The sequence below is a fragment of the Arvicola amphibius genome, chromosome 12, assembly GCF_903992535.2.
Source record: "Arvicola amphibius chromosome 12, mArvAmp1.2, whole genome shotgun sequence".
In the NCBI taxonomy this organism is placed as follows: domain Eukaryota; kingdom Metazoa; phylum Chordata; class Mammalia; order Rodentia; family Cricetidae; genus Arvicola; species Arvicola amphibius.
The window spans coordinates 29,368,342-29,394,250 of record NC_052058.2 but is presented as its reverse complement, the minus strand read 5'-3'; the positions used below and the strand labels follow the sequence as shown (position 1 = coordinate 29,394,250).

At 38.9% G+C, this 25,909-nt stretch overlaps 1 protein-coding gene across 3 annotated transcripts in view; it reads left to right on the top strand.

Moving 5' to 3' along the window:
- The window catches only part of Dennd6a (DENN domain containing 6A), a 44,701-nt gene extending 30,099 nt beyond the window's left edge, over positions 1 to 14,602 (top strand). For all 3 annotated transcript variants that reach the window (XM_038349534.2, XM_042056064.1, XM_038349535.1), the window contains 8 exons: positions 1,481 to 1,546; positions 1,809 to 1,873; positions 3,716 to 3,805; positions 9,644 to 9,697; positions 9,803 to 9,912; positions 10,259 to 10,361; positions 11,677 to 11,751; positions 12,447 to 14,602. In XM_038349534.2, the coding sequence (XP_038205462.1) occupies positions 1,481 to 1,546; positions 1,809 to 1,873; positions 3,716 to 3,805; positions 9,644 to 9,697; positions 9,803 to 9,912; positions 10,259 to 10,361; positions 11,677 to 11,751; positions 12,447 to 12,578 (695 nt within the window). In that variant the 3' untranslated portion in view covers positions 12,579 to 14,602. The remainder of the gene's footprint in view (positions 1 to 1,480; positions 1,547 to 1,808; positions 1,874 to 3,715; positions 3,806 to 9,643; positions 9,698 to 9,802; positions 9,913 to 10,258; positions 10,362 to 11,676; positions 11,752 to 12,446) is intronic.
- Positions 14,603 to 25,909: the final 11,307 nt, after the last annotated feature.

Below are 25,909 nucleotides of genomic sequence, written 5' to 3'. Positions count from 1 at the left end.
CATTGTTTGGCTTCTTGAACTCAAAATCAGGCCTACTGCATTTGCTACACAAGTTGTGCAGTATTAAACCCTGGTGGGGATTCTAATTTTGAAAACTCAAAGCAGACAGAACATAAAGAATTACAGAAAAAGCATATCCTGCAGGCTCCTGAGGAAAGGCATGGCAAAACAGAGTGTCTCTCTTGGGCTCAGAAGTTTGTAATTATCCTAGAAATGTGCATTTGGTTTCAACACCGCAAGGTAATTAGTTCCAATGCAGAGAGGCTGCTCTTTTGTGGTTTACCTACTCAGTTTATCCACTTTGTATTAAATAGAAACATAAAACCTAAGAATAATGTCTGCTGAAGAAAAAGCAAAGTGTACTGGTTTATATTGGCTCTAATTAGAAGCTGATCATTTCTTTTTTATAAAATAATTTAACTTAATTTCATGTGCATCAGTGTGAAAGTATCAGATCCCCTGGAAGTGGAGTTGTAGGCAGTTGTGAGCTGCCATGTGGATGCTGGGGGTTGAACCCAGGTCCTCTGGAAAAATAGTCAGTGTTCTTAACCCCTGAGTCTCCTCTCCCGCCCTGAAACTGGTCATTTCTAATGGGAAAGTGGATTTGGTGATTTCACAACAGGAAAGATAAAATATTTGTGCTAAGTCAGGAAGATTTATGTCACTTCATAAACATGCAAAGGTGCATTAAAATGACTCTGCTAATGTTAAGCCTCTCTTGTCTGTTTTCACATCAGCCACTGAATAACTCTGTAAATTAAATATTGATAATCATAGAACTACAGCTTGTTGCCTCACATTTGTGACCTTTCCCCAGAGCTTTATGGCATCTGTTTTATGTTTTTAAAACAACTGGTTCAGAATTTTGTAAATACATACAATGTGTTTTGATCAAATCTACTTGCCATTCCTTCCACTAAAGTCTGGAACTGGAGCTCAGTGTCTGTCTTAGACCTGATGATTTTCCCCTCTCAGAGTGAAGCCGGCTGCGCTGGTGTTCTTGTCACCCTAAAGAACACATGTAGATCACTGTACACTTTCATCCTTACCAAGAACACATGTGGATCACTGTACACTTTCATCCTTACCAAGAACACATGTAGATTACTGTACACTTTCATCCTTACCAAGAACACATGTAGGTCACTGTACACTTTCATCCTTACCAAGAACACATGTAGATTACTGTACACTTTCATCCTTACCAAGAACACATGTAGATCACTGTACACTTTCATCCTTACCAAGAACTTGGTGACTAGAAGAAATACGAAACTTACCACGAAATTATTTTTCTCCCCAGAATTTTGTTTTTGTTACATACAAAAAAATTTTAGGTATAAGATATGAGTCCTATGGCATGTATGATATAACTAAGAATATTAGGATGCTAAAGATGAGCATGCCAAGCAAACATTCTGTCACTGAGTTATATCTTCAGCCCAGTTTATAAGAATTTTTATGTTTTTTTTTCTTTCAGGTGAAATTCCTAAGCAAGTTAAAGTTAAAAAATTGAAGAACCTAAAAACTCTGGATTCTAAACCTGGTATTGTTTTTTATTAATGACTTATTTTGTGTATACTTATGAATGTCTGCATGCAAGTGTCATAGTACATGTGTAGATGTCAAAGGACAGTATTTGGGAGCTCTCCTTCCACCATGGCTTCCAGGGACGGATAGAGTCCTAGAGTGAGACTTGCATAACAAGTACCTTTCCCAGCGTATTCATCCTGCTGGCCAGACCTTCATTCATTTAACTGTGTACTCATCTAGGTTGTTGGCTTTTTCTGTCTCTCTTCTTTTCTTAGGAGTTTATACTTCTTACAAGCCATATCTAAACAGAGACGAGGAGATTATAAAACAACTCCAGAAGGTAAATACTTGCTCAGATTATTAATTTAAATCTCCTTGTTGAGATATGTGATATTTAGTTAGGCAGTGTGTGGGGTTTTGTTGTTGTTCTGTAGTAATGTGGAGTAGAATCTCACTTTAAAACAATGCTGCTGATTGAACCAGGGCCTCATGCGTGCTAGGCAAGTTCTTTACCATTGAGGCAAATCCCTAGCCAAGAATCTCACTTGTCTTGCCTAGAACTCAATAGGAAGACCATGTCGGGCTTGAACTTGTAATCCTCCTGCTTCTGCTTCCCAAGTACTGTTTCACAGGCATGTGCCATTGTGTCTTGGCTTGGATTCTCTTTCAAAAGTTAAAAAATGTGTGTGTGTAGTATAGAGTCAGTTCTCTCTTCCTACCTTTTATGTGAGTTCTGGGAACAATTACTTTATTCACTGAGCCATCTTGCTAGCCCTGAGTTACTTTTGTTTATTGCCTTGCACACCTCAGCCCTGAATTACTTTTGAACCCAAGATTAGGTCTGAATGTTGTGGCTCAATGCTGTAACACCAGCACTAGGAATCTAAGATAGGAGGATCTTAAATTCTAGACAAACCTGGCTAAACAGTGACTCCTTACCTCAAAAATAGATGGGCAGGCACGATGGCTCAACAGGTAAGGTGCTGGCTGCCAAGCTGCCAGCCTGCATTTAATCTGTGGGAGGGAGGAGGGAGGGAAAACCAACTCTAACAAGTTGCCCTCCTTACATTTTGCTGTGGCACATGTGTGCCACTTCCCACCTCCTGGTCATACACACACACTGCTGCACACAGAAATAAATGCATAACCTGAGTTCAATCCCAGGATCCACTGGGAGAAAGAGAGAACTGACTCCTGCAAGTTGTTCTCTGTCTATGCAGCACTCCTTGGCATACATGTGCACATGCACACATATACACAAATAAGTAATAAAAATTTTTACTTAAAGAAAATCTAAAGGCTGGGCAGTGGTGGCGCATGCCTTTAATCCTAGTACTCGGGAGGCAGAGGCAGGCAGATTTCTGTGAGCTCGAGGCCAGCCTGGTCTACTACAGAGCGAGTTCCAGGACAGCCAGGGATATTACAGAGAAACCCTGTCATGAAAAACCAAAAATCAATCAGTGAATCAAAGACTAGTAGCTACAGAGGCGGCTGGGTGGGTGAGGCACAGGCACACGCAATGGAGCCACCAGGGCAGCAGTACTCAGAGACCTGAGTGCTGCTCTGTAGCTGTAGGAAGACACCAGTCATTCTGGACGCTTAGACAGTGCGGTAACTTGTCAGTAGCATCTAACAGTAAAGAGGGTGGTTTTTAAAGATGTCAATAATGTTAATACAGCATGTGCAAAATAACTGATGGGATAAGTGATATTAATAAATCTATAGAGTCTCAATTATATTTGAGTGATAAAAGCAAATTATAATTATCAATACAGTACTATGATATTTTGACATATGTATACATTGTATAATGTTTAAGTCTGGTAAATGTACCCATTTCTCCAACATTAATCATTTCTTTGTGATGAAACATTTAAAATTCTTTCTTCTATGTTTTTTGGGCTATTTAATACATAATTGTTCTGTGGTTGCCCTGCTGTACAATAACAACACACCAAAACTGCTTGCTCCTTTCACAGGTCAGCCTTTTCCTCCTTACCTGAACTCCCCAGCCTCCAGCTAAAACTTCTTTTACAGAGTTTTACAAAATGAACTTCTAATTAAGTTACTTCAATATAATGTCCTGAGGTTTTTTAATTGATTTGTTGGTATTAAATTTAAATGCCTATTTACAAAGCAGTTGGACTTGGTTGTTTACTGGTTTCTGTTTTCTTCTGTCAAGGGTGTACAGCAGAAACGCCCTTCTGAGGCTCAAAGTGCTATTCTCCGACGCTATTTTTTGGAACTGACACAAAGTTTCATCATTCCATTAGTAAGTTATTAATCTTAATGATTTATATCATTAAGGGCTACATAAATGTGATTCCCGGCCTCCAAACCTTAAATTATATGCTTTACCAGTTAGTGTGTTTATTGATTTAAAATAGATCCATTTATGAGAGACCTGAATTCTTCTAGTTCTTGTTCACTTTGATAAGTCATTTAATCCTTAGATTGCTTGTCCATATATGGCCAATTCTATGGTCCCTAAATACCTCTCAAGTTTGTTATGAAATTTGTTAAGTAGGGTTGGAATTTATTAAAAGACCCTTTAGCATCCATTTCCATCACTGGGGTTAAGAGAGAAAGAATAGCATCAGAAAGACCCCCTAAGAACACGGCTGTGGCTTCTTGAAGGATAGTCATGTGTGTAAGTCTTGATTGAGATATTGATACAAGTTTTTTGACTTGATAAAATTTTATTTTTTCTCATTTACCATTTTTTAAATAGACAAAGAATTGTCTGAGTTGCTTTTCTCTTTCTGTGATAAAAGACTATGATCAAGGCAACTTATAGAAGAGTTTGTTGGAGCTCACAGTTGCAGAGGGTTACAGTGTGTGACTTTGTGGAGTGAGCATGGCAGTGTGCAGACAGACGTGGTGCAGGAGCAGTAGCTCAGAGCCAACTGGGGATGGCATGGGCTTCTGAAATCTGAAACTGACCCCTAGGGGACACACTTCCTCCAACAGGGCCACAACAGTTTTGCCAAGTGGAACCAATTATTTAAATATATGAGCCTTTGGGGCCATTCACAGTCAAACCACCACCACCACACAGAATGCACAGAATTAAACTGATGGGGGGAGGCAGTGATGAGGGAGGGTGCTGCTGGTGACTGATCGAAGACCTTGCATGTGCAAAGCAAACACATTGCCACTGAACTACATCCCTAGCACTATACTACTGATTTTAAGAGATGAAAAAATTGATCACAAACTATAAGATTAAATCCATAGTTCCAGGGGATAAACAATACAAGATACTAACTAGCTGCCTATAAAAAGTGGTTGATCATCCAACGTTATTGATTACCTAACAATCAGATATTGGAGTGGAACAGTCCACCTGTTATCCCAGCACTTGAGAGACAGCAATAGGCGAATTATTGAAAATTAGAGGCCAGTTAAGGCCCCACAGTGCAACCCTGCCTCAAAAAAAAACCCAAAAAGCAAAACAATAACACTTTTAGAAAAGGCCTTGTAGAGCTGAGCATGGTGGTACATGCCTTTAATCCCAGTACTCGGGAGGCAGGCAGATCTCTGTGAATTCGAGGCCAACCTGGTGGTCTACAGAGTGAGTTCCAGGATAGTCAAGGTTGGTACACCCAAAAATCCTGTCTCAAAAAAATAAAAAGCAGTCTGAGTACAGAGCAAGGCCAGTTCAGGCACCCTCTCCTCTATTGCTTAGGGCCTTAGCCGAGGTCATTCTTGTGGAGTGCCTGTGTTCTGTATATCTACCATCTACTGAAATAGTCTGTCATGAGAGTCTATATAATGCCTGCATTTTGTACCTAAAAAAGGTCACCTTGGAGTTTCTTCCTCTGATACTGTTTTGTTGTTGTTGTTGTTTGTTTTATTTTGTTTGAGACAGGGTCTCACTAGGTAGCCCTGACTGACCTAGAAATCACTCTGTAGATTAAGATGGCCTCCCATTCGCAGAGATCTATAAACAGAGACTGCACGTTCATTTACTGCCCAGCCCTGAATAATCACATAGAAAATATATTAAAACATTGGCCAACAGCTTAGGCATATTTCTAGCTAGCTCTCATCTTAAATTAACCAATTTCCATTAATCTGTGTATCACCACTAGGCTGTGGCCTACCAGGAAGGTTCCAGCATCTTTCTCCTTTGGCAGCTACATGGCATCTGCCTGACTCTGCCTTCTTTATCTCTGCCTTCAGTTTAGTTTTCCCACCTACTTATATTCTGCCCTACCATAGGCCAAAGCAGCTTCTTTATTAACCAGTGGTAATAAACACATTCATAGCACACAGAAGGGAATCCCACATCAGTGATCTACCTGCTGTTGCCTCTTAGGTTGTAGGATTAAAGGCATGTGCCACCATGTCTGTCTGATACTTTTTTCTTGAAAAGAATTTGATACCACATCCAAGAAGCTATAAAACTCTATGATAAAGGGAACTATGTGTCTTGCTTCTTGGTACACTCTCCATCTGATGTAGGGTAGACTTTTAACTGTTTATTGACTAAATGACCAAATAATGCAGGCATTCTAAGGAATTTAGTGGAGTGACATATAAATATAGGCAGTGTCACAGTGATTGTCTGCAGATTGCATCATTGCTTTTATATAGTTTTTAATAGAATCTATAAACATTATATGAAAGCAATGTGAAGATCTTCGTTATTCATATTAGAAAAAGTATTCTTTCTTCATTTGGGGTTGAAATTTTGATCCATTTAAACCTGTGTTGTGCTGGGGATGTAATTCAGTGGTGCACTAAGATTGGTGAGACCTTGGATTTGATGCCTAGAATCAAACCAATAAAACAGCTTGTTTAAGTAAAAACAACTCATTTGGTACTTAAGGATGTAGACTGAAATGGGCCTGGTAATTCACTTCTGTAATCCTATCACTCGGGAGGCTGAAGCAGAAGGGTTGTCACAAGTCAGAAGCCAGCCAGGACTTAGAGATCACTGTGGAAAAAGGAGTGGAAAGATTGTAAGGTCCAGAGAAACAGAAAGTTTTCTGTGAGATTGTATCTTAGAAATATCAGAAGCTACACTCACAAAGTCTCACAAGCATGGCTGCCTAACCATGGCCAGAACAATGATGACACCAATAGTCATGCTCACATAGGAGGGAAGTTCATAAAGCTGCTACCCTAGACAAAAACTACAGGCAACCAAGAAATGGTGAGAGTGGGAGAAATAGTCACACCAGTAGAGCACACCACCTCGTTATCCAGTACCAAGGAGTCAGCTCTGAAAACACAGATACAAGTAACATCATAGAAGCAGAGCAGAGAGCAGATGTGTTTGTGATAGGGTTTATTACTGTGGAGAGACATGACCATGGCAACTCTTCTAAAGGAAAACATTTAACTGGGGCTGGCTTAGTTTCAGAGGTTTAGTCCATTATCATCATGGCAGGGTATGGCAACATGTAGGCAGACATTGTGTTTGAAGAGGTGCTGAGAGTTCTACATCTTGATCCATACTCAGCAGGCTAGCAAAACTTGAATATATATGAGACCTCAAAGCTCACCCTCACATGACACATTTCCTCCAACAAGGCCACACTACTCAACAATGCCACCCCCTAATAATGTCACTCGTTATGGGCCATTCATTCAAACACATGCGCCTCTGGAGGCTATACTTATTCAAACCACCACTGTGTGCATGTGTGTGCGCGTGCGTGTGCGTGCGTGTGTGTGTGTGTGTGTGTGTGTGTGTGTATTTAAATAGACACACACTTAACAAAGAGACCATGAACTTGAAGAGATGGGGTGTAGGCTGATGGACTGATGGAAGGTTGGGAAGGATGAAAGGGAAAAGGGGGGGATAAAATAATTTTAATCACAAAATTTAAATAGCAACAATGGAAGAAAAAAAAGAAAAATGAAAAAAATATTACGTCTATCCAAATTCAAGTTTAATGAGTCTGGCCAGGCTGTTTAGCTTTTTGAAGCTTCAGTTTCCCAGTAGCTACTGTCACATAGCATGGGTTCAAGGACTGCATGAGATGAAGCATGTAAAGTGTTAAGTACATTTTCTGACATAGTCAACACAATGATTGTCACTAAAATTATAAGGGGCTGGAAAGATGGCTCTGCAGTTAGGAGCACTTGCTGCTCTTGCCAAGAGTACCAGATTTTTGTTCCAGCACCCATTTCCAGAAGCTCAAAACTGCCTGTAATTCTAACTTTAGGACATTCAACACCAGCTTCTGGTGTCCATGAATATGCGTGCACACTGCATGTGCATGTACACAGACAAATTTAAAAAAACCTTTAAAATATATATATGTGCTTTGTGCCAGATAGAATAGCATAATCCCGTAACCCAAACAATTGGTATGGAGGCAGGAAGATAATGATTTCAAGGGTAGCTAGGAGTACATAGCAAGACCCTATTTCAGCAAACCAAACAAGGGTTGCACAAGCCTGGCAACTTGTTCAATCTCTGAGACCCATGTAAAAGTGAAAGGAGAAAACCAACCCCACAAAGTTGTCTTCTGACTTCCACGTGTGTGCTGTGGCACACAAGCCCATATATAAATTATTTTAGACAAATGAAAGTAGGAACTGGACACAGTAGATACCAGCTACTTGGGAGCCTATGAGTTCAAGATCAGCTTGGGCAATACAGCAGGCCACCAGTTTCAGAAAATAACAAAGCGGGCTGGAGAGATGGCTCAGTGGTTAAGAGCATTGCCTGCTCTTCCAAAGGTCCTGAGTTCAATTCCCAGCAACCACATGGTGGAGGTCTGGTACCCTTTTCTTCCCTTCAGGCATACATGCAGAAAGAATATTGTATACATAATAAATAAATAAATATTTTTTAAAAAAGAAAGTAACAAAGCAAAACAAAGAAAAACTAATCTGTTTTGAGTATCCAAGTATTAGTTAAATTTTGTTGAAACATGACTCAGTTCACCTGGAGCAGTCTTTTGTAGGAAATGGTGAGACCATTGATGGAATATGATAGAAAACTCAGATTCGGGTTGCCAAGGTGATTCACTGAGTAAAGACACTTGCTGGACCCCTGAGATCCACATGGTAGAAGGGAAGAGAGCTTACTTCCCCATACATGCCATGCATGTGTGTGTGTGCACATCTGTGTGCACATATGTGCCAAGGCACTCACAGTAAATACACGAATGTAATAACCTAAAAATATTTTTTAAAAAACACTGGGCTCGCTTTTTCTTTGTATATACTTACCAGACCTATATCACTTCTGTGACTCTATGAGGTTTGCAGTTTTGTACCTCACCACCATGGGAGCAATCAGTTCTGCAGTAGATACCACCAAGGTATCCCCTAATTCAATTCTGACGTTATACCTGGCAGCTTCAGATCCCAAATGCCGAGGGCTGCATTCTTGATTTTGCTCTATTCCACGTTAGATGCCAGTCACAAGTTCCAGTCTGTGCTTACTACTGATCCACTCTAAATCCCATAATCCCCTTTTTGGGGTTCTACTGATTTACTTTAATGATTTAGAGAAACATTTGATGTTAGTTGGCTTATTATATAGAACATTACAGAGTACAGATAAGTAGATAGGATAGGGTATGGGGGGAAGAGACATAGAGCTTGCATGATGTCTCTGAATGTGTCACCCTCTATAAATGTCATGTATTCTGCTATCTTGAAACTCTATAACCCATGTCCTTTGGATCGCTACCCAGATTTCATTGCATAAGCATGAGTGAAGAATGCATATCTGTGTCCAGATTTTATTGGTACAGGGAGTGCATGCTTTGGTTGGATGTTGTCAGGCTGGATGGTGAAAGTCAGCACAGCCTGTCAGGTTCCTTCCTTGCATGTGTGAATCAGACCCTTTTTGAAATGGAGGTCTTAACAACCACTTTCAGGCAAGATAAGTAGAGAACTCATGGTCAGCAAGGCCAGGGAAGACAAGAGATTTTGGAATCTACTGTGGGGAAGAGAAATTCTAGTTTTTATGAACTACCTATAGTAGGAAATTATAAGCCAGAAATGGGTTGAAAAAAGTTGTATGTGTGTGTCTTAGTATAACTTGAAAACCATTTTATTAAAATATAAGATCCTTTAAATAAAACTGTATAAGAACTCCTAACATTTACTTGCTTTTATTTGTTTATTTTGGTTTTAGGAAAGGTACGTGGCCAGCTTGATGCCTTTGCAGAAAAGTATTTCTCCGTGGAAGGTGTGTGATAGTCAAGCAGTTTCCTTTTTGAGTTGTCTAGCTCTAATGACCTTCTTTGACTAGAGCAGTTCCTTATCTCTAAATATAGTATGTCTTGTATTCTAGAGTCCACCCCAGTTAAGACAGTTCCTTCCAGAAGAATTTATGAAAACACTTGAGAAAGCGGGTCCTCAGCTCACATCTGGAATAAAGGGCGATTGGATCGGACTTTACCGGTTAATTTCTTTACTTATTTTCCACCCATCAGTGAATCTTTATTTAAAAAAAAAACTAGTTATAAAACCTAGACTATTCATGTGGCATATATTTCTGAACTATGAGGAGGGAATGAAAGGCTGGCGTGGTGGCACATCATAATCCAAACACTTGGAAGGTGGAGTCACGAGGATCCGGAGTTAAATGTCTTCCTCAGCTTCATAGCAAGTTTGAGGCCAGCCTGGATTACTTGAGACCCTGGGGTTTTTTGTTTTTTGTTTGTTGTTTTGTTTAGTATTTAAGAGGGGTATTGAAAGAAGAAATAAATATTAACCAAACTTTGCTGTTTTTTAAAAAAAATTGTAGGCAGTTTCTAAAGTCTCCAAATTTTGATGGCTGGTTCAAGACGCGGCGGAAAGAAATGACCCAAAAACTGGAGGCACTTCATCTGGAAGCTCTTTGTGAAGAGGTCAGAAAACAGTATGTTAGCATGATGCGCATATTAAGAGTACAAAAATATTTTCAGAGGTTGAAAATAATACTTAGAATCCATTTTATTACATTTACTTGCTTTGTGTGTGTGTGTGTTTGCGCGCATGTGTGTGCATGCATGCATGTGTGTGAGTGTGTGTGTGCATGTTATAATGCGAGTATGGAGGTCAGAAGACAGCTTTCAGGGATCAGTTTTCTCCTTTTACCGTGAAGGTCCCAGGTCTAAACTAGGGTGTCTGGTTTGGCAGTAATGCCCTTATCCACTGAGCCCCACTTTATTATAAATAGTATTCAGAGCTAAGGTGCTCATATCTTACCCTGAGTCAGTGCTCTCTAATTGTCACAAAAATTCATTGAGGTAGAGATGGTGTGGTCTGCATTATACTACAACCATGGTTTAGGATTCAGTGAGCTTCTGTCAGTTTTCACGACTCCAAGTTGTGAAGCCATGGGGTGCTGTAGTATGCTTTTTGGTCTTCATGAACTAATTGTGCACATCTCTTCCCAGTTCTTATTCAGACCTCAGTTAGTAGCATGAAGTCACCTGCAGTGGGAATATTATACCACAGAAATTGGCAAATTCTATAAAGCAGAGTACACCTGGGATCAGGACTCCCGTCCCTGCAGTCTCTCCTCAGCTGCTGCCAGTGTGGCTTAGTCACCATCTCCAGTTAGGTCGACAGTTCTGTTCATGTGGTTGGGCTGTGTCTTATACTTGTAACCACCACCAGCCTACTTCAAAGTCAACTTCTTGAGATGATGTCATTTTACTTTCTTTTGTATTTCACTTTCAATATTGAGGTGGGCTGGTCCCGGTGTTATCTTTTCTAATAAACTCCTAGTGACTGTGGCTTTTAGAAAAATCCATGATGAAAGCAGCCACAAGTAAGCCCTATGAAAATCTTATTTGAGGATACAAAATTTATGTAGAGTAACATGTTAATTATCTTGATTTGTCAGTTAATAATTCCTTATCAATTACTCTTGTAATAAACAAAGATTAGTATTGCATTGAGCTGCTGTTTTGTTTTCCCCTCTTGATAAAGGGCCACCTCAGAAAGGAGTTTTCTTATATTTTATTTACAATTGTTGGGGCTAATGTTAAAAATTATCTACTTAATACTTTTTAGATGTTCATGAAATTCCCCTTGCCCTGTTCTGCTGTGTTGGAGTTGTATGGCCTGTCTTCCTTTCTGTCCTGTCCTTCCTTTCTGCTAGCCTCATGGGTTGAAATAGAGAGGCTCAAGTATTTTTTGAGTTATGTATTAATCAGAGATTTTCTTACTGTCTAGGACCTCCTCCTCTGGATCCAGAAACATACAGAAGTAGAAACAGTAGACCTTGTGTTGAAGCTGAAAAATAAGTTGGTATGTAACTAAAGCGATGAAGATATAATATAAAATAGACCTTTGTGTGAAAATGATTTTCTCATCTGTGCTGACTATTATGCACCACAGAAGTAATGTTTTAGAAAAGATTGGATGCTGGACAATTGATGGTAGATCTCACCAGAAATATTTGATCATTCAGACAGATCTCAGTGATTCCAAATTATTCTAAAGATATTTAAATACTTTTGAAATTTCCTTTATGTATATGAGTGGCATGTACTTATAGAAGTGCACTGCATACATGCAGTGTCTGCAGAGGCCAGAAGAGGGCAGCCCATCCACTGGAACAGTGAAGCATTGCATGTGCTGAATACCATCCCAGGTCTTCTACAAGAGCAGAGCAGCCTTAACTGCTGAGCTAACTCTCCAGCCCCCCTCCCCACCCCCGCCAAAAGATACTCATAATGGAGTCTTTTGGATGCTACAAAACATGATCTCACCAGATTTTACACCACATAATAGTCCCAGGCATCATTGGTGAATTTATAGAATAACCTTTTATTGAGGTCCCTTGAAACCCCCTTCCCTACTTAGTAGAATGTTCTCTACAGTTTTATTTTCTGTAATCTCTAGAGTAAGACCTAAAGTTTCAAGACATCAGGCTATGAAAAGGTTTTATAAAGCATGCCCAGTGCATGAATACAGATTCCCTTAAACTGCTGTTCCTGTAGTTGCAGGCTGACCGAGAGAACTTACCTGTGAAGCCTGACACTGTGGCGAAGTTGCGGACACACATAGATGCGATTATCTTAGCGTTGCCAGAGGACCTGCAAGGCATACTGCTCAAGACTGGCATGACATGATGCAAAAGGCTCCAGCCTGAAAGGACTGTGCACCATGAAGCAAACTGACATTTCTTCCACTGCACAAAGGAGCAGTTAGAGTGGCAGTAACATGGGAAACAGCAGTAGGCGCTGGATACAGGTGGAAAGACTGAGCCGTAGAGGACATCTTTAGTGCGCTCTGCGGTTCCACAACACTGAAACACCGGGAGACATTTCCCTATTTTTCTCATGTTCAGAAGTGCTCTTAAGAGAGACCTGTGGGGCCGTTGGCGTAAGTGACTCCAAACTGCAGTGCCGGCATTGCAGATATTTTTTTTAATTGGTGCTGCTTTGCCCAATCATGTTGAAACTCAGGGGATATAAAAATAATGTTCACACTGGCTGTCTTCTAAAGAAGGAAAAACTGAGTTTTCCAACTATAGTTAGATATAACCGAGGCTTATGTCGTGCCTTCCATTGTCCTGTATGTTTCACAAGGTCCAGCTGCTGATTGTAAAGCTTTTTCTTTTTTTAATTATGATACAAACTTTAGAAAGCATTATGTTGCGTAATGGTTTCTCAGAAAGGTTTTTGTTGCCCTTTATGTGGGTGGGTGAGTGCTTGAAATCATCGTGCAGGTTTCCATTCCACTGTTTCCTCACCGTTTTCAAAACTGAGTCTCACGACTTTCTCCAGAAGGAGGAGGCGTGTGTGCTTCTAGTTAGGGAAGGGCGATCTTCCCTTTGACTAACTAACTGGGCCAGTATGAATTAATTAATGTCTTGAAGACATTCTCACTATGAACGTCATAGTAAGCTGTTCTTTTTAAATAATTACTTTTATGTCAAAAGTATTCATAAGTCATTCATGTAATAATTATTTGAGAATTTTAAGTTTAATTTCCAACATTATTTGTTGGGCGATACTATTTTCCCCTAAATTAATGATTTCCAGAACACTTTTCCTTCTGCTGTTTGATGTGGGAACTTTTGTCTAAATCAATATTACAGTTTTGGGGTTTTTTTTTTGTTTTGTTTATACTGCCTTGCCAAAAGTAGACTAGTATTATTTGGTGTGTTGAAGTTGTTTGGTTTGTGTTTAAATGGGAGTGTCTGCAGAAGCCACTGTTCAAACAGGCACACAGGAAGTAGCACATATGTAAATAGCTGTGTCTTGAGTACCCTCCAAACAGCCAAAATTAGGTGGATGTGTTTGTCAAAGAAGGACTTCAGAAGCCATCTCTAGTTCTCTATTGATGTTAAAGGGCATTCCTAATCTAAGAACGAGTCCCTGTGCTTGTGACTGTGGTCTCATCATAGCTAAGTGTGCCCTTTAGCCATGGATACAGTCTCTTGAAGCATACCACTGTCATAGAAAGAACATGGCACTTGGAGAGAATCATTTGTGTAGATTGTATGGGTTATTTTGTGAAACAATACTGACCTTTCAGAAAAAGGGCAACTACTTTTATATGCTAAAGTACTTCGTATTCTGGGAAACTTTATTTAGGTAGAAATGATCATCTTATTATTTTTCAAAACAATGTATTTTAATAATTTCACAATTTATATACAGTTTGTGACATAAATATGGAAGTCATTAGTGTTATATCAAGGATCTTTTGAAATATACTTCTATAAGATATATCATTTGGGATTTATTTTGCACACCTAAAGAATAACAGGAGATGTCAATTAGCATGGTAATGCTGTCTTTACATTACTACATGTAACAGAAACTTAACACATGTGAAAACCAAATCATACTCACCTACTCTGTCTCTTAATTTCAAATCATGTACCTGTTAGAATAGCTTAAGGTTGCATCAGAAACTGAATGGTAACAATTTTTTATGTGATTTTCAGAATTGTCTTTTTTAAAAAGTTTAGTATTTAAACTGTGCCATTTAATGTATTATCTCCACCAGCATAAGAAGGAATCAGTGCTTTTAGGGTGTTACGTAATGCCTAGTGCCTTCTATTTACAGTGGAAAAGAGGTTTTGTGGGAGGCATTTATGGTCATTACCAAAAGCTGAATTAAAGCCTTGGATTTTAAACACTTAGATTTTTTTGTTTTGTCTCTTCTCTTCTGGTCAATTTTTGTTTTGGAGACAGGCTTTCTTGTGTCCCAGGCTGGCTTCAAATTCTCTGTGTAGCAAAGGATGACCTTGAACTTCTGATCTTCCTGCCTCTACCTCCTCAGTTTGGGGATCACAGGCTGTTCCACCGTGCCTGGTTTATGAGGTACTGAGGTTTGAACCTAAGGCTTCATGCATTCTTAGCAAGCTGTGTGCCGACTGATCTGCATCCCCAGCCCTAATTTGTGTTCCTTAAATTTGGAATACTTGGGAAAGCATACATAATAAAGCTTGTATATTATAAAAACATTTATTTCCAGATGATTTTTTCAAATAAAACTAAAATAAAAACCTTTTCTGATAAGCATATCCTGATATATGAACAGGATAAAATTAAAAGATTATTATCTTAGTCCTAAGAGAGCAATATATTTAACACCCCAACATTACAGATTATGAAATAATCTGGTAAGTAATTTAACCAAGCATAGTGACACATGTCAATAATTCCAGCTACTTGGGATGCTGAGCCAGGAGAATCGCTTGATCTCAGGAGTATCCTGGACAACATAGCACCACCGAGCACCACTCTGCCTGGGTAGAAACAAGACCAACAAAACACTCCTTTAGCCGGGCGGTGGTGGCGCACGCCTTTAATCCCAGCACTCGGGAGGCAGAGGCAGGCGGATCTCTGTGAGTTCGAGACCAGCCTGGTCTACAAGAGCTAGCTCCAGGACAGGCTCTAAAGCTGCAGAGAAACCCTGTCTCGAAAAACCAAAAAAAAAAAAAAAAACACTCCTTTAGTGTCATTATCTAGGTATTGTTAGATTATTTTATTTTGTTTTGCCTTTAATAAAAAACAACCTTAGAGGCTGGGAAGATAGCTCACTTGATAAAGTGCTTGCTTTACAAGCATGAAGACACATTTAAAAAGCCGAGTGCAGTGGCATATACCTTTAATCCCAGCACTGGGAAGATGGGTACAGCTGGGTCCTTGTATCCCACTCACGAGTCACTGTAATCTACTTAGTGAGGCCAGGCCAATCGAAGACTCTGTCTCTAAAAACCAAAGTAGATGGTTCCTGGAGAGCACCTTACACATGCACATCCTTATGTGTACCCATGCATGGTGACACTCACCTTTAATCCCAACATTTGGGAGAGAGAGGCAGAGGGTCCCTATGAGTCCAAAGTCAGCTTGTCTACATAGGAAATCCAGGGCTACATAGAGAAACCTGGTCTCAGAAACAAGCCCAAAACCCAAATACCCAAACATGAATACAACATATAAAAACCTTTAAATTTCAGTTTGCTTTTATGTCTTACTCTTTTTAAAGGTAGCAACAATGATATAACAGTGGTAAAGATTTTGCCTACCATATCTAAGATCTTAGGTTTGATCCCCAGCATCAACAAGAAGAAAGAAAAAATAATCTTAAAGGTAACCATGGACAAGCAAGACGGCTCAGTGGGTAAGGGTCCTTGTAGCCAAGCCTGGTGATCTGAATTTGATCCCTAGGCCCCATGTGGTGAAAGAGAGAACTAACTTCTACAAGTTGAACCTTCAAATGTGTGCAATAACGTATGTACATGTGTATGCATACACAAGTAAATGTGATTTAAAAATTTTTTAAGATTACATTTTTTGGCTTTCATCATAAAGCTTGATGAGATAAATGCATGTACAGTAGAGGAAAGCCAACCTTGATGACAATGACTCCATAGAAGAAGAGGAATCTGTGTTCTTTAATGTCATCATGCTATAGTCTGAGAAAGGAAAGAAGATCGGGCTGGCAACTGGTGATTCCTAGTTTCTTGGTAGACCTACTGCACAAACTTCCAGACCTTGATATGTCTTGTTTGCTTTGGAACCAGCCCAAGGACACTGACTAAATATTTGACAGTTTATCTATACTGTATCTTGGGATATAGAACTCAATTTGGCCACTATGGGATTTAACCTGCTGTTGCAACAAAGAACCTGAGAACTACTGACATCTCAGAAGTTTCCCCTCTTGGGTAAAGAGACTTATTGGGGCAGTGAGAAACCATTGTGGAGACAAAGGATGACTGGAGCTACTCTTCAGAGATGAGGAGAGAAGCCGAAAGGTTCTGTTGCTGCTCAGAAGCTGGATAGTTACTTAGAAGCAGCAATGCAGTTGGACGCTCACCCATCACAGAAACCTTTCCTTGTCTTTTGATTAGAATGGATTTAGGAGAATTGGGATTTGACAAATTGCACATTTATTGTTCATATCTATTACAGAACTATGATATTGATCTGTTAATGTTTGTAACTGCTTTAGTTCACTATAAGATGTTACTGATTAGAAAAAGATTAGAACTTGTCTAAGAGAAGTTTGACATTACCAATGAGTACTTGGATTGTCATGTTTAGGGCTGGAGAAATGGCTCAGTGGTTAAGAGCATTGCCTGCTCTTCCAAAAGTCCCGAGTTCAATTCCCAGCAACCACATGGTAGCTCACAACCATCTGTAATGAGGTCTGGTGCCCTCTTCTGGCCTGCAGACATACGCACAGACAGAATATTGTATACATAATTAATAAATAAATAAATAAATTTTAAAAAATCAAATGGAAAAAAGAAAGCATATTTAACAAGTGGTGCTGGCATAACTTGATATCAACATGTAAATGAATGAAAATAGACCCATATCACCATGTACAAAATTCAAGTCCAAATGGATCAAAGACCTCAACATAAAGTCAGCCACACTGAACCTTAACATGAGAAAGTGGGAAGTACATTTAAACACATTGGCACAGGGAACCACTTCCTAAATAGAACCCCAATATCACAGACACTGAGAGAAACAATAAATGGGACCTCCTGAAACTGAAAAGCTTCTGTAAGGCAAAGGACACAGTCAACAAGACAAAATGACAGCCTACAGAATGGGAAAAGATCTTCACTAACTCCACATCAGACAGAGGTCTGATCTCCAAAATATACAAAGAACTCAAGAAATTGGACACCAAAAGAGCACATAAGCCAATAAAAAATGGAATACAGACCTAAACAGAGAACTCTCAACAGGGGAATCTAAAATGGCTGAAAGACACTAAAGGAAATGTTCAACATCCTTAGTCATCAGAGAAATGCAAATGAAAACAACTCTGAGATTCCATCTTTCACCTGTAAGAATGGCCAAGATCAAAAACACTGATGACAGCTTATGCTGGAGAGGTTGTGGGGAAAAGGGAACACTTCTGCATTGCTGATGGGAATGCAAACTGGTACAACCCTTTTGGATGTCAGTGTGGCAATTTCTCAGAAAATTAGGAAACAACCTTTCTCAAGACCCAGTAATACCACTTTTGGGTATATATCCAAAGGATGCTCAATCATGCCACAAGGACATGTGCTCAAGTATGTTCATAGCAGCTTTGTTTGTCATAGCCAGAACATGGAAACAACCTAAATGCCCCTCGACTAAAGAATGGATAAGGAAAACAATGGAGTACTACACGGCAGAAAAAAAATGACAGCTTGAATTTTTCTGGAAAATGGATGGAGCTAGAAAACATTATTTTGAGTGAGATAACCCAGACACAGAAAGGCAATTATTACATGTACTCACTCATAGGTGGTTTTTAGACATAAAGCAAAGAAAGCCAGCCTACAGACCACAATCCCAGAGAATTTACACAACAATGCGGACACTAAGAGAGATTTACATAGATCTAATCTACATGGGAAGTAGAAAGTAAAAAAAGACAAGATCTCCTGAGTAAATGGGGAGCATGGGGACCTTGGGGGAGGATTGAAGGGGGAAAGGAAGAGACAGGGAGGGGAGCAGAGAAAAATGTAGAGCTTAATAAATATCAATAAAAAATATAAAAAAATGGAATGAATTGGAGTTTCTTGGTAGCCACATTTTTTTCAGATAGGCTGTTTGCCCGCTGCAAGCAGAAGTGCAGCTTCTTTAAGAGATGGCTTTCTGGTTCCTGCTGATGGCACAAATGGCACCTGCTCTTTCAAAAGGTTCTGATGCTACTGAGCATTTAAATGGGGTTTGTGAGCAGTGGCGCAGAATCGTCTGTATTCTGTCAATCGTGTTTTAAATAAACGCTGATTGGCCCAGTAGCCAGGCAGGAAGTATAGGCAAGGCAATCAGAACAGGAATATTCTGGGAAGAAAGAAGCTCTTCCCCAGTCCTGCCCAGATCACGGAAGAAGCAAGATGTAATCTACCCCACTGAAAGAGGTACTGAACCATGTGGCTAACATATAATAGAATAATGGGCTAATATATATTATAAGAGCTAATACAAAGCCTGAGCTAATGGGCCAATCAGTTTATGATTGATGTAGACTTCTGTGTATTTTCTTTGGGACCTAAAGACTGTGGGAACTGGGCAGGACAGAAACCCCAACTAGCAGGCCCTCATGTTACAGAGCAGTGTGTTACAAATTGATTAATGGTGCAGGGTGATGATAGTGCTTGTCTTTAATCCCTGCACTGGGGAGGCAGAGGCAGGTGGATCTCTGTGAGTTTGAAGCCGACCTGGTCTACAAGAGCTACTTCCAGGACAGGCTCCAAAGCTACAAGGAAACCCTGTCTTGAAAAACCAAACTAACTAACTAACTAACTAACTAAAATCAAATTGCTTAATGGTGGACATAGACCCACTTCATCCCTGGTTCTGGGGTGGTAAGCATGGCTCACAGAGACAGTGAACATACCTTCAGCATGTTAGATGGGGCGGGGCAACAAGCAAAGCTGAAGTGTTGGTCCTAGCCATGCCTACTTAGCATTAAAAAAAAAAAACTTGTCAGAAAATGTTTACAGATAAACAATACAACAGATTCAAACAAAAATAAAAGAGGTTTTCACGGGTCACAGCGTTGGATAAATGTACACAGGCTTAGGAGATATAGAAGAAAGAGTATACGCAATTAGAGATTAAATGACTAAAGGCAATAAAACAAATATTAAAAAGCGATAGAGTATAAAAGGCCATGTGAAGATGGAATATACACCAGGAGTCTGTATTATGTGTATTATTGTGTTTTCTTTGGATTTTTTGACTACTAATGAGTCAACTGCTGAAAAACATTTGATTCTGGGGGCTGCTAAGCTAAACCAACCTATATATTTTAAAGGTATCTTGACTTCAAAATTAGAATCTAAGGATATGTTACTTTGAAAAAGAGGTTCTGCTTTTGTTTCCGCAGAGGATGGGAACCTGTAAATTCTTTCCAAGCTAATGTGAATTGATGGAATGATAACTCCCAAAAGGTCCCCATGAACCCTAAAAATACTTTGCCCATCAAATAGCAGAAAGCATCTTGGAAAAAACAATGCCTAAATTCTCAAAATAATTGTTTATAAATGTTAGTTTTCATTTAAAGGGAGATATGATATAGAAATGAATAGATTGGTATGTACTTTGTTTTTTTATTCAAATTTAATGTTAATTTTGTTATATATATTTCTACTCTTGTTTAAGGTATTATGTTTATACAGTTCATTTAAAAATGTAATGTATAATTAAAAATTATGGATTAATAGTCATCTATAATAGTCAAACTTGTAGTCATATTAGAAGGGTTTTCTAGATGTACAGAGATATATTTCAGTTGGATAGGTATTCTTCAACATTTCAAAGACCTACAGAATATGGCATTTAAAATGTTTGAGGAACTTAAAAATTGTTCATGACAATAAAACACATCTTCTCCTGGCAGCACCAGTTACCTCAAGAGGAAGATCAGTATTGAAGAAACTTGTTATAACATTTGTCTTCAGTGTGACAAGCCTAGCCATCTGGGCAAGAAACTGCTCTTCCCTGAACTTCTTGATTGTATGTTGTATAAACTCAACATACGGGCTGGAGAGATGGCTCAGAGGTTAAGAGCATTGCCTGCTCTTCCAAAGGTCCTGAGTTCAATTCCCAGCAACCACATGGTGGCCCACAAGCATCTGTAATGAGGTCTGGTGCCCTCTTCTGGCCTGCAGACATACACACAGACAGAATATTGTATACATAATAAATAAATATTAAAAAAAACTCAACATACAAGACCCACAGAACAATGGCTGCTGAACTTGCCTAAAGAAGGTGAGACAGCCCTTCAGGGTCCCTGCTTCATGAAAGAGACTTCCAGACATTCTGTCAGACACAAAAGAGAGCAACAGACAAATGTTGCCAATACATGGAAGAATAGATCTTCAAATTTCCTGCTTTACTGGAAAGTCTGCCAGATATTATGGACCTGTAGGCTAAAGATGGATGCCTCAACGTCACAGAAGAACTTTCAGTGACTGTCCAGGTAGTGAGATGTCTCTGTCATTTCTAGAACTTTGAAAGTTGCTTACAATACACTTCTTGTTTACTTAGCTAACATTATATCCTTCTGGGTTTTTTATGGAACTGAATACAATTATAGTTTTTCTTAGTTATGATAAAAGATAAATTAGATATGAAACTTTAGACTCACAAAGAAATACTGTATCTGTTATTCTTGCTTGACGCCTGTTTTGTTATAATTAATTTTATTATTTTAAAGTTAAAATCTTCCTTGTTATTTAGACTAAAGGAGAAGATGATGTGGGATTTTCTTCTGTATGTTGTGAATGTATTTTATACCATTGGTTAATAAAGAAGCTACTTTGGGCCGGGTGGTGGTGGCACATGCCTTTAATCCCAGCACTCGGGAGGCAGAGGCAGGCGGATCTCTGAGTTCGAGGCCAGCCTGGTCTACAAGAGCTAGTTCCAGGACAGGCTCTAGAAACTACAGGGAGACCCTGTCTCGAAAAAACAAAACAAACAAAAAAAAAACAACAAAAAGAAGCTACTTTGGCCAATGGCAGAGAAGAGTATAACCAGGTGGTAAATCCACAGAGATACAGAAAGAAAGTAGGTGGTGACAAGACACACCATGTAGCTACCCAAGGGGCAAGAGGTAACAAACCATGAGACTTGTGGTAAAATGTAAAATAATAGAAATGGGTTAATTTAAGATATAAGAGTTAAGTTAATAAGAAGTGTAAGCTAATAGGACAAACAGTGTTGTGATTAATATAGATTCTGTGTGATTATTTGGGTCTGGACACCGGGGAATGAAAGTGGTCTCCATTTACACTTAACCCCCTCTTTACAGAGGTTGGCAGTCAAAGATGGGTAAGATTCTCCCCCCCCCCATGTGCCTAAGACAAGGGCTTGCATGATTAGAATGCGTGTACCAGAGACAGGTAAGTCTGGAAAATGGGAATGTATTTGCCTAAGGCAGATGTGATCATCTGTATTATTGCAGAAGCACAGGCTTTATTAAACATTATAAAAAGGGAGTAGTTGATAAGGCCATAGGTATGGGTTCATTTTATCTTGACTAAAGGTTAAAGAGTTGAAACTTATTTCTGTTCCTTCAATGTTATTGGCAACATTCAAATAACAGGTCAGAAAATTCTGCTCTCTCAAGGTTATTGCCAACAGGTGTGGCTAATATTCAAACCTGGCATTTAAGGTATTAAGAAGTAGATCTAATTATAAATCAAACAAAATTATAAAGATCCAACTAAGTTCCTACTCCCTTAGAGAGATAACAATGGATTCCACCAAAGGAGTGGTTTGCCTACAAATGTTTTGGTCTAACAAGCCTTACTTGTCTTGTTCTGGCAACAGAACATATAACTAAGAATGTAGCCTGTAATTCTTCAACTCATCTGCTTATTTCTTTGTAACATGTTAGTGCAGTTTTTTATCTTACTCCTACCTTTTGGGGTTAGGTCACTTGAGCAAATGGAAATTAAAGACAGGAGACTTTCAGTATTCACTGGGCTTCCATCCTGATACTTTCCTATATTTCTGTTTCTTATTTCTTCTATATCTGTGTTTCTTTTGCCTAATAATTCTACTCCTCATGCTTCTGCCCTGGAATATAGGAACCTGCCATGGCTAATAACTCTGCAGATGGGAAAATGAAAAGGTAGCTTATGACAATCTTGTCTCCATAAGTCCTGAAGACTCACACCCCACTGAGTTTCTGTCTCTTCCCCATAATATTTATCTCTCCCCAGAGCCTTATCACTCCTGTCTACACCTCCCAACTGCTGGAACCACCTGTGTGAGTTCTGATTTTCTTTTAGACAGATTCAGTCATGCATAACCCAGGGTGACCTTGAACTAACAAGAGCTCCACCTGCCTCTGTCTCCTGAGTACTGGTCTGTATGGCTAACTAGTATGGCTGCTTTGCTATCTGATCTGCAATTTAACTTTATTTATTAAAACACAAACAATATACTACTATAGTTCCCCCTTTTGTCTATAATAAAAATAGGCTATAACTAATATAAGAAAAACTATACACAATAAGTACAATAACTATAAATGATATGGGCATCACCAATATCTAGTCCATTTGCATTTGACAAATTTAGAGAAAATACTCCCATTATCTTTTACATTTTCCAATTTTGTGGAGTACAGGTTTTTGTACTAAGACCTAATGATTCTCTGAATTTCCTCAGTGTCTGTTGTTATGTCCCGTTTTCATTTCTGATTTTGTTAACTTGGGTGTTCTTTCTCTGCCTTTTGATTAGTTTAGATATGAGTTTGTCAATCTTGTTGATTTTCTCAAAGAACCAGCTCTTTGCTTCATTGATTCTTTGCATTGCTTTCTGTGTTTCTATTTTGTTGATTTCAGCCCTCAGTTTGATTATTTCCAGTCTTCTACTCCTCGTTGGTGAGTCTGCTTTTTTTCTAGAGCTTTCAGGTATGCTATTAAGTTGCTAATGTGAGCTTTCTCTGTTTTCTTTATGTGGGCACTTAGTACTATGAAATTTCCTCTTAGCACTGCTTTCATAGTGTCGAATAGGTTTGGATATGTTGTGCCTTCATTTTTGTTGAATTTAAGGAAGACTTTAATTTTTTCTCTTGATTTCTTCCTTGACCCAGGGGTGGTTCAGTAGGTGACTATTCAGTTTCTATGAGTTTGTAGGCTTTCTGGGAGTAGTATCATTGTTAAATTCTAACTTTACTCAATTATGATCCAGTAAGACACAGGGAATTACTCCAATTGTTTTTATATCTGTGGAGGTTTGCTTTGGTACCAAGTGTAACATGAGGGCCTGCTTGTAGGAGTTTCTGTACTACCCAGTTCCCACAGCCAGCAAGTCCCAAAGAAAATCACACAGAGGTCTCCCTAAGTTATAAACTGATTGGCTCATTAGCTCAGGCTTCGCATTAGCTCTTATAACTTATATTAACCCATTATCCTAGTAAATATTAGCCACATGGCTCAGTACCCTTTTCAGAGAGGCAGGTCACATTCTGCTTCTTTGGTGTCTGGACAGGATTGGGGAGGAATGGGCTTTCTTCCTTCCCAGAATTCTCCTGTTCTCATTGACCTGCCTCTACTTTCTGTCTGGTTGTCCCGCCTATACTTCCTGTCTGGCAACTGGCCAATCAGCATTTATTTAAAATATAATTGACAGACTACAGAATTGTCTCACACCAACTGAGTATTGTGATCAGTTTTCGAGAAGGTTCTATGAGGTGCTGAGAATAAGGTATGTTCTTTTTTGTTTGGATAGAATGTTCTATAGATATCTGTTAAGTCCATTTGATTTATGACATCTGTTAGTTCTATTTCTCTGTTAAGTTTCTGTCTGGTTGACCTGTCCATTGGTGAGAGAGGAGTGCTTAAATCTCCTACTATTAGTGTGTGGGGTTTGATGTGCAATTTAAGTTTCAGTAATGTTTCTTTTACATATATGGGTGCTTTTATATTAGGGGCATAGATATTCAGGATTGAGACTTCATCTTGATGAATTGTTCCTGTCATGAGTATAAAGTGTCCTTCTCTATCTCTTCTGATTGATTTGAGTTTGAAATCAATTTTGTTAGATATTAGGATAGCCACACCTGCTTGTTTCTTAGGTCCATTTAATTGGAAAACCTTTTCCCAATCCTTTACTCTGAGGTAGTGTCTGTCTGAGGTTGAGGTGTGTTTCTTGTAAACAGCTGAAGGCTGGATCCTGTTTTCATATCTATTCTCTTAGCCTGTGTCTTTTTATAAGTGAATTTAGTACATTGATATTAAGCAATATTAATGACCAGTGGTTATTAACTCCTGTTATTTTTTGGTGGTAGTGTTTGTGTATTTTCCTTCTTTGATTTATGCTGGTGGGGGGTTATCAGATGTCTGTGTTATTGTGGGTGTAGTTAGCTTCCTTCAGTTGAGGCTTTCCTTCTAGTACTTTCTGTAAGGCTGGGTTTGTGGATACGTATTGTTTAAATCTGTTTTTTTTTTTTTCATGGAATATCTTGTTTTCTCCATTGATGGTGAATGAAAGCTTTGCTGGATATAGTAGTCTGGGTTTGCATCCAGGGTCTCTTAGTATCTGCAGCACATCTATCCAAAACCTTCTGGCTTTCAAGGTTTCCATTGAGAAGTCAGGTATAAATCTGATAGGTTTACCTTAATATGTTACTTAACATTTTTTACCTTAATATGTTACTTGACATTTTTCCTTTGCAGCTCTTAATATTCTTTCCTTGTTCTGTATGTTTTGTGTTTTGATTATTATATGGCGACGGGATTTTTTTGATCCAGTTTATTTGGTGTTCAGTAAGCTTCTTATACCTTCATAGGGATATCCTTTAGGTTTGGAAAGTTTTTTTCTATAATTTTGTTGAATATATTTTCTGTTCATTTGAGCTGGAGTTCTCCTTCTACCCCTATTATTCTTAGGTTTGGTCTTTTCATGATGTCCCAGATTTCCTGAATGTTTTGTGTTAATAATTTGTTGAATTCAATGTTTTCTTTAACCAATGAGTCTATTTCCTCTATAGTATCTTCAGCACCTGAGATTCTTTCTTCTATCTCTTGTATACTTGTCTCTGTAGTTCCTGTTCATTTACTCAGATTTTCCATATCCAGAATTCCCCCAGTTTTGTTTTCTTTATTACCTCTATTTCAGTCTTCAAGTCTTGAACTGTTTCCTTCACCTGTTTGATTTTTGTTTTCTTGGGTTTGAGGGATTTATTATTTTCTTCCAACTTTTTGTTTGTCTTCTCTTCAATTTTTTAAGTTTTTTTAACTTCCTCTTTAAAGATCTCCATTATTTTTGTAAAGTTACCTTTAAAGTCATTTTCTTCTACTTCTTCTGGGTTAGGATGAACAAGTCTTCCTTTTGTGTCTCTGCTGGGTTCTGGTGTTACCATGTTGCTTTTTAGGATGTTGGAGGAATTCTTGCATTGACCTCCCATTTCTTCCTTCAAATGAGGTCAGTAGTGTCTTGGCATCTTGGTCCAGTCCTTGCTC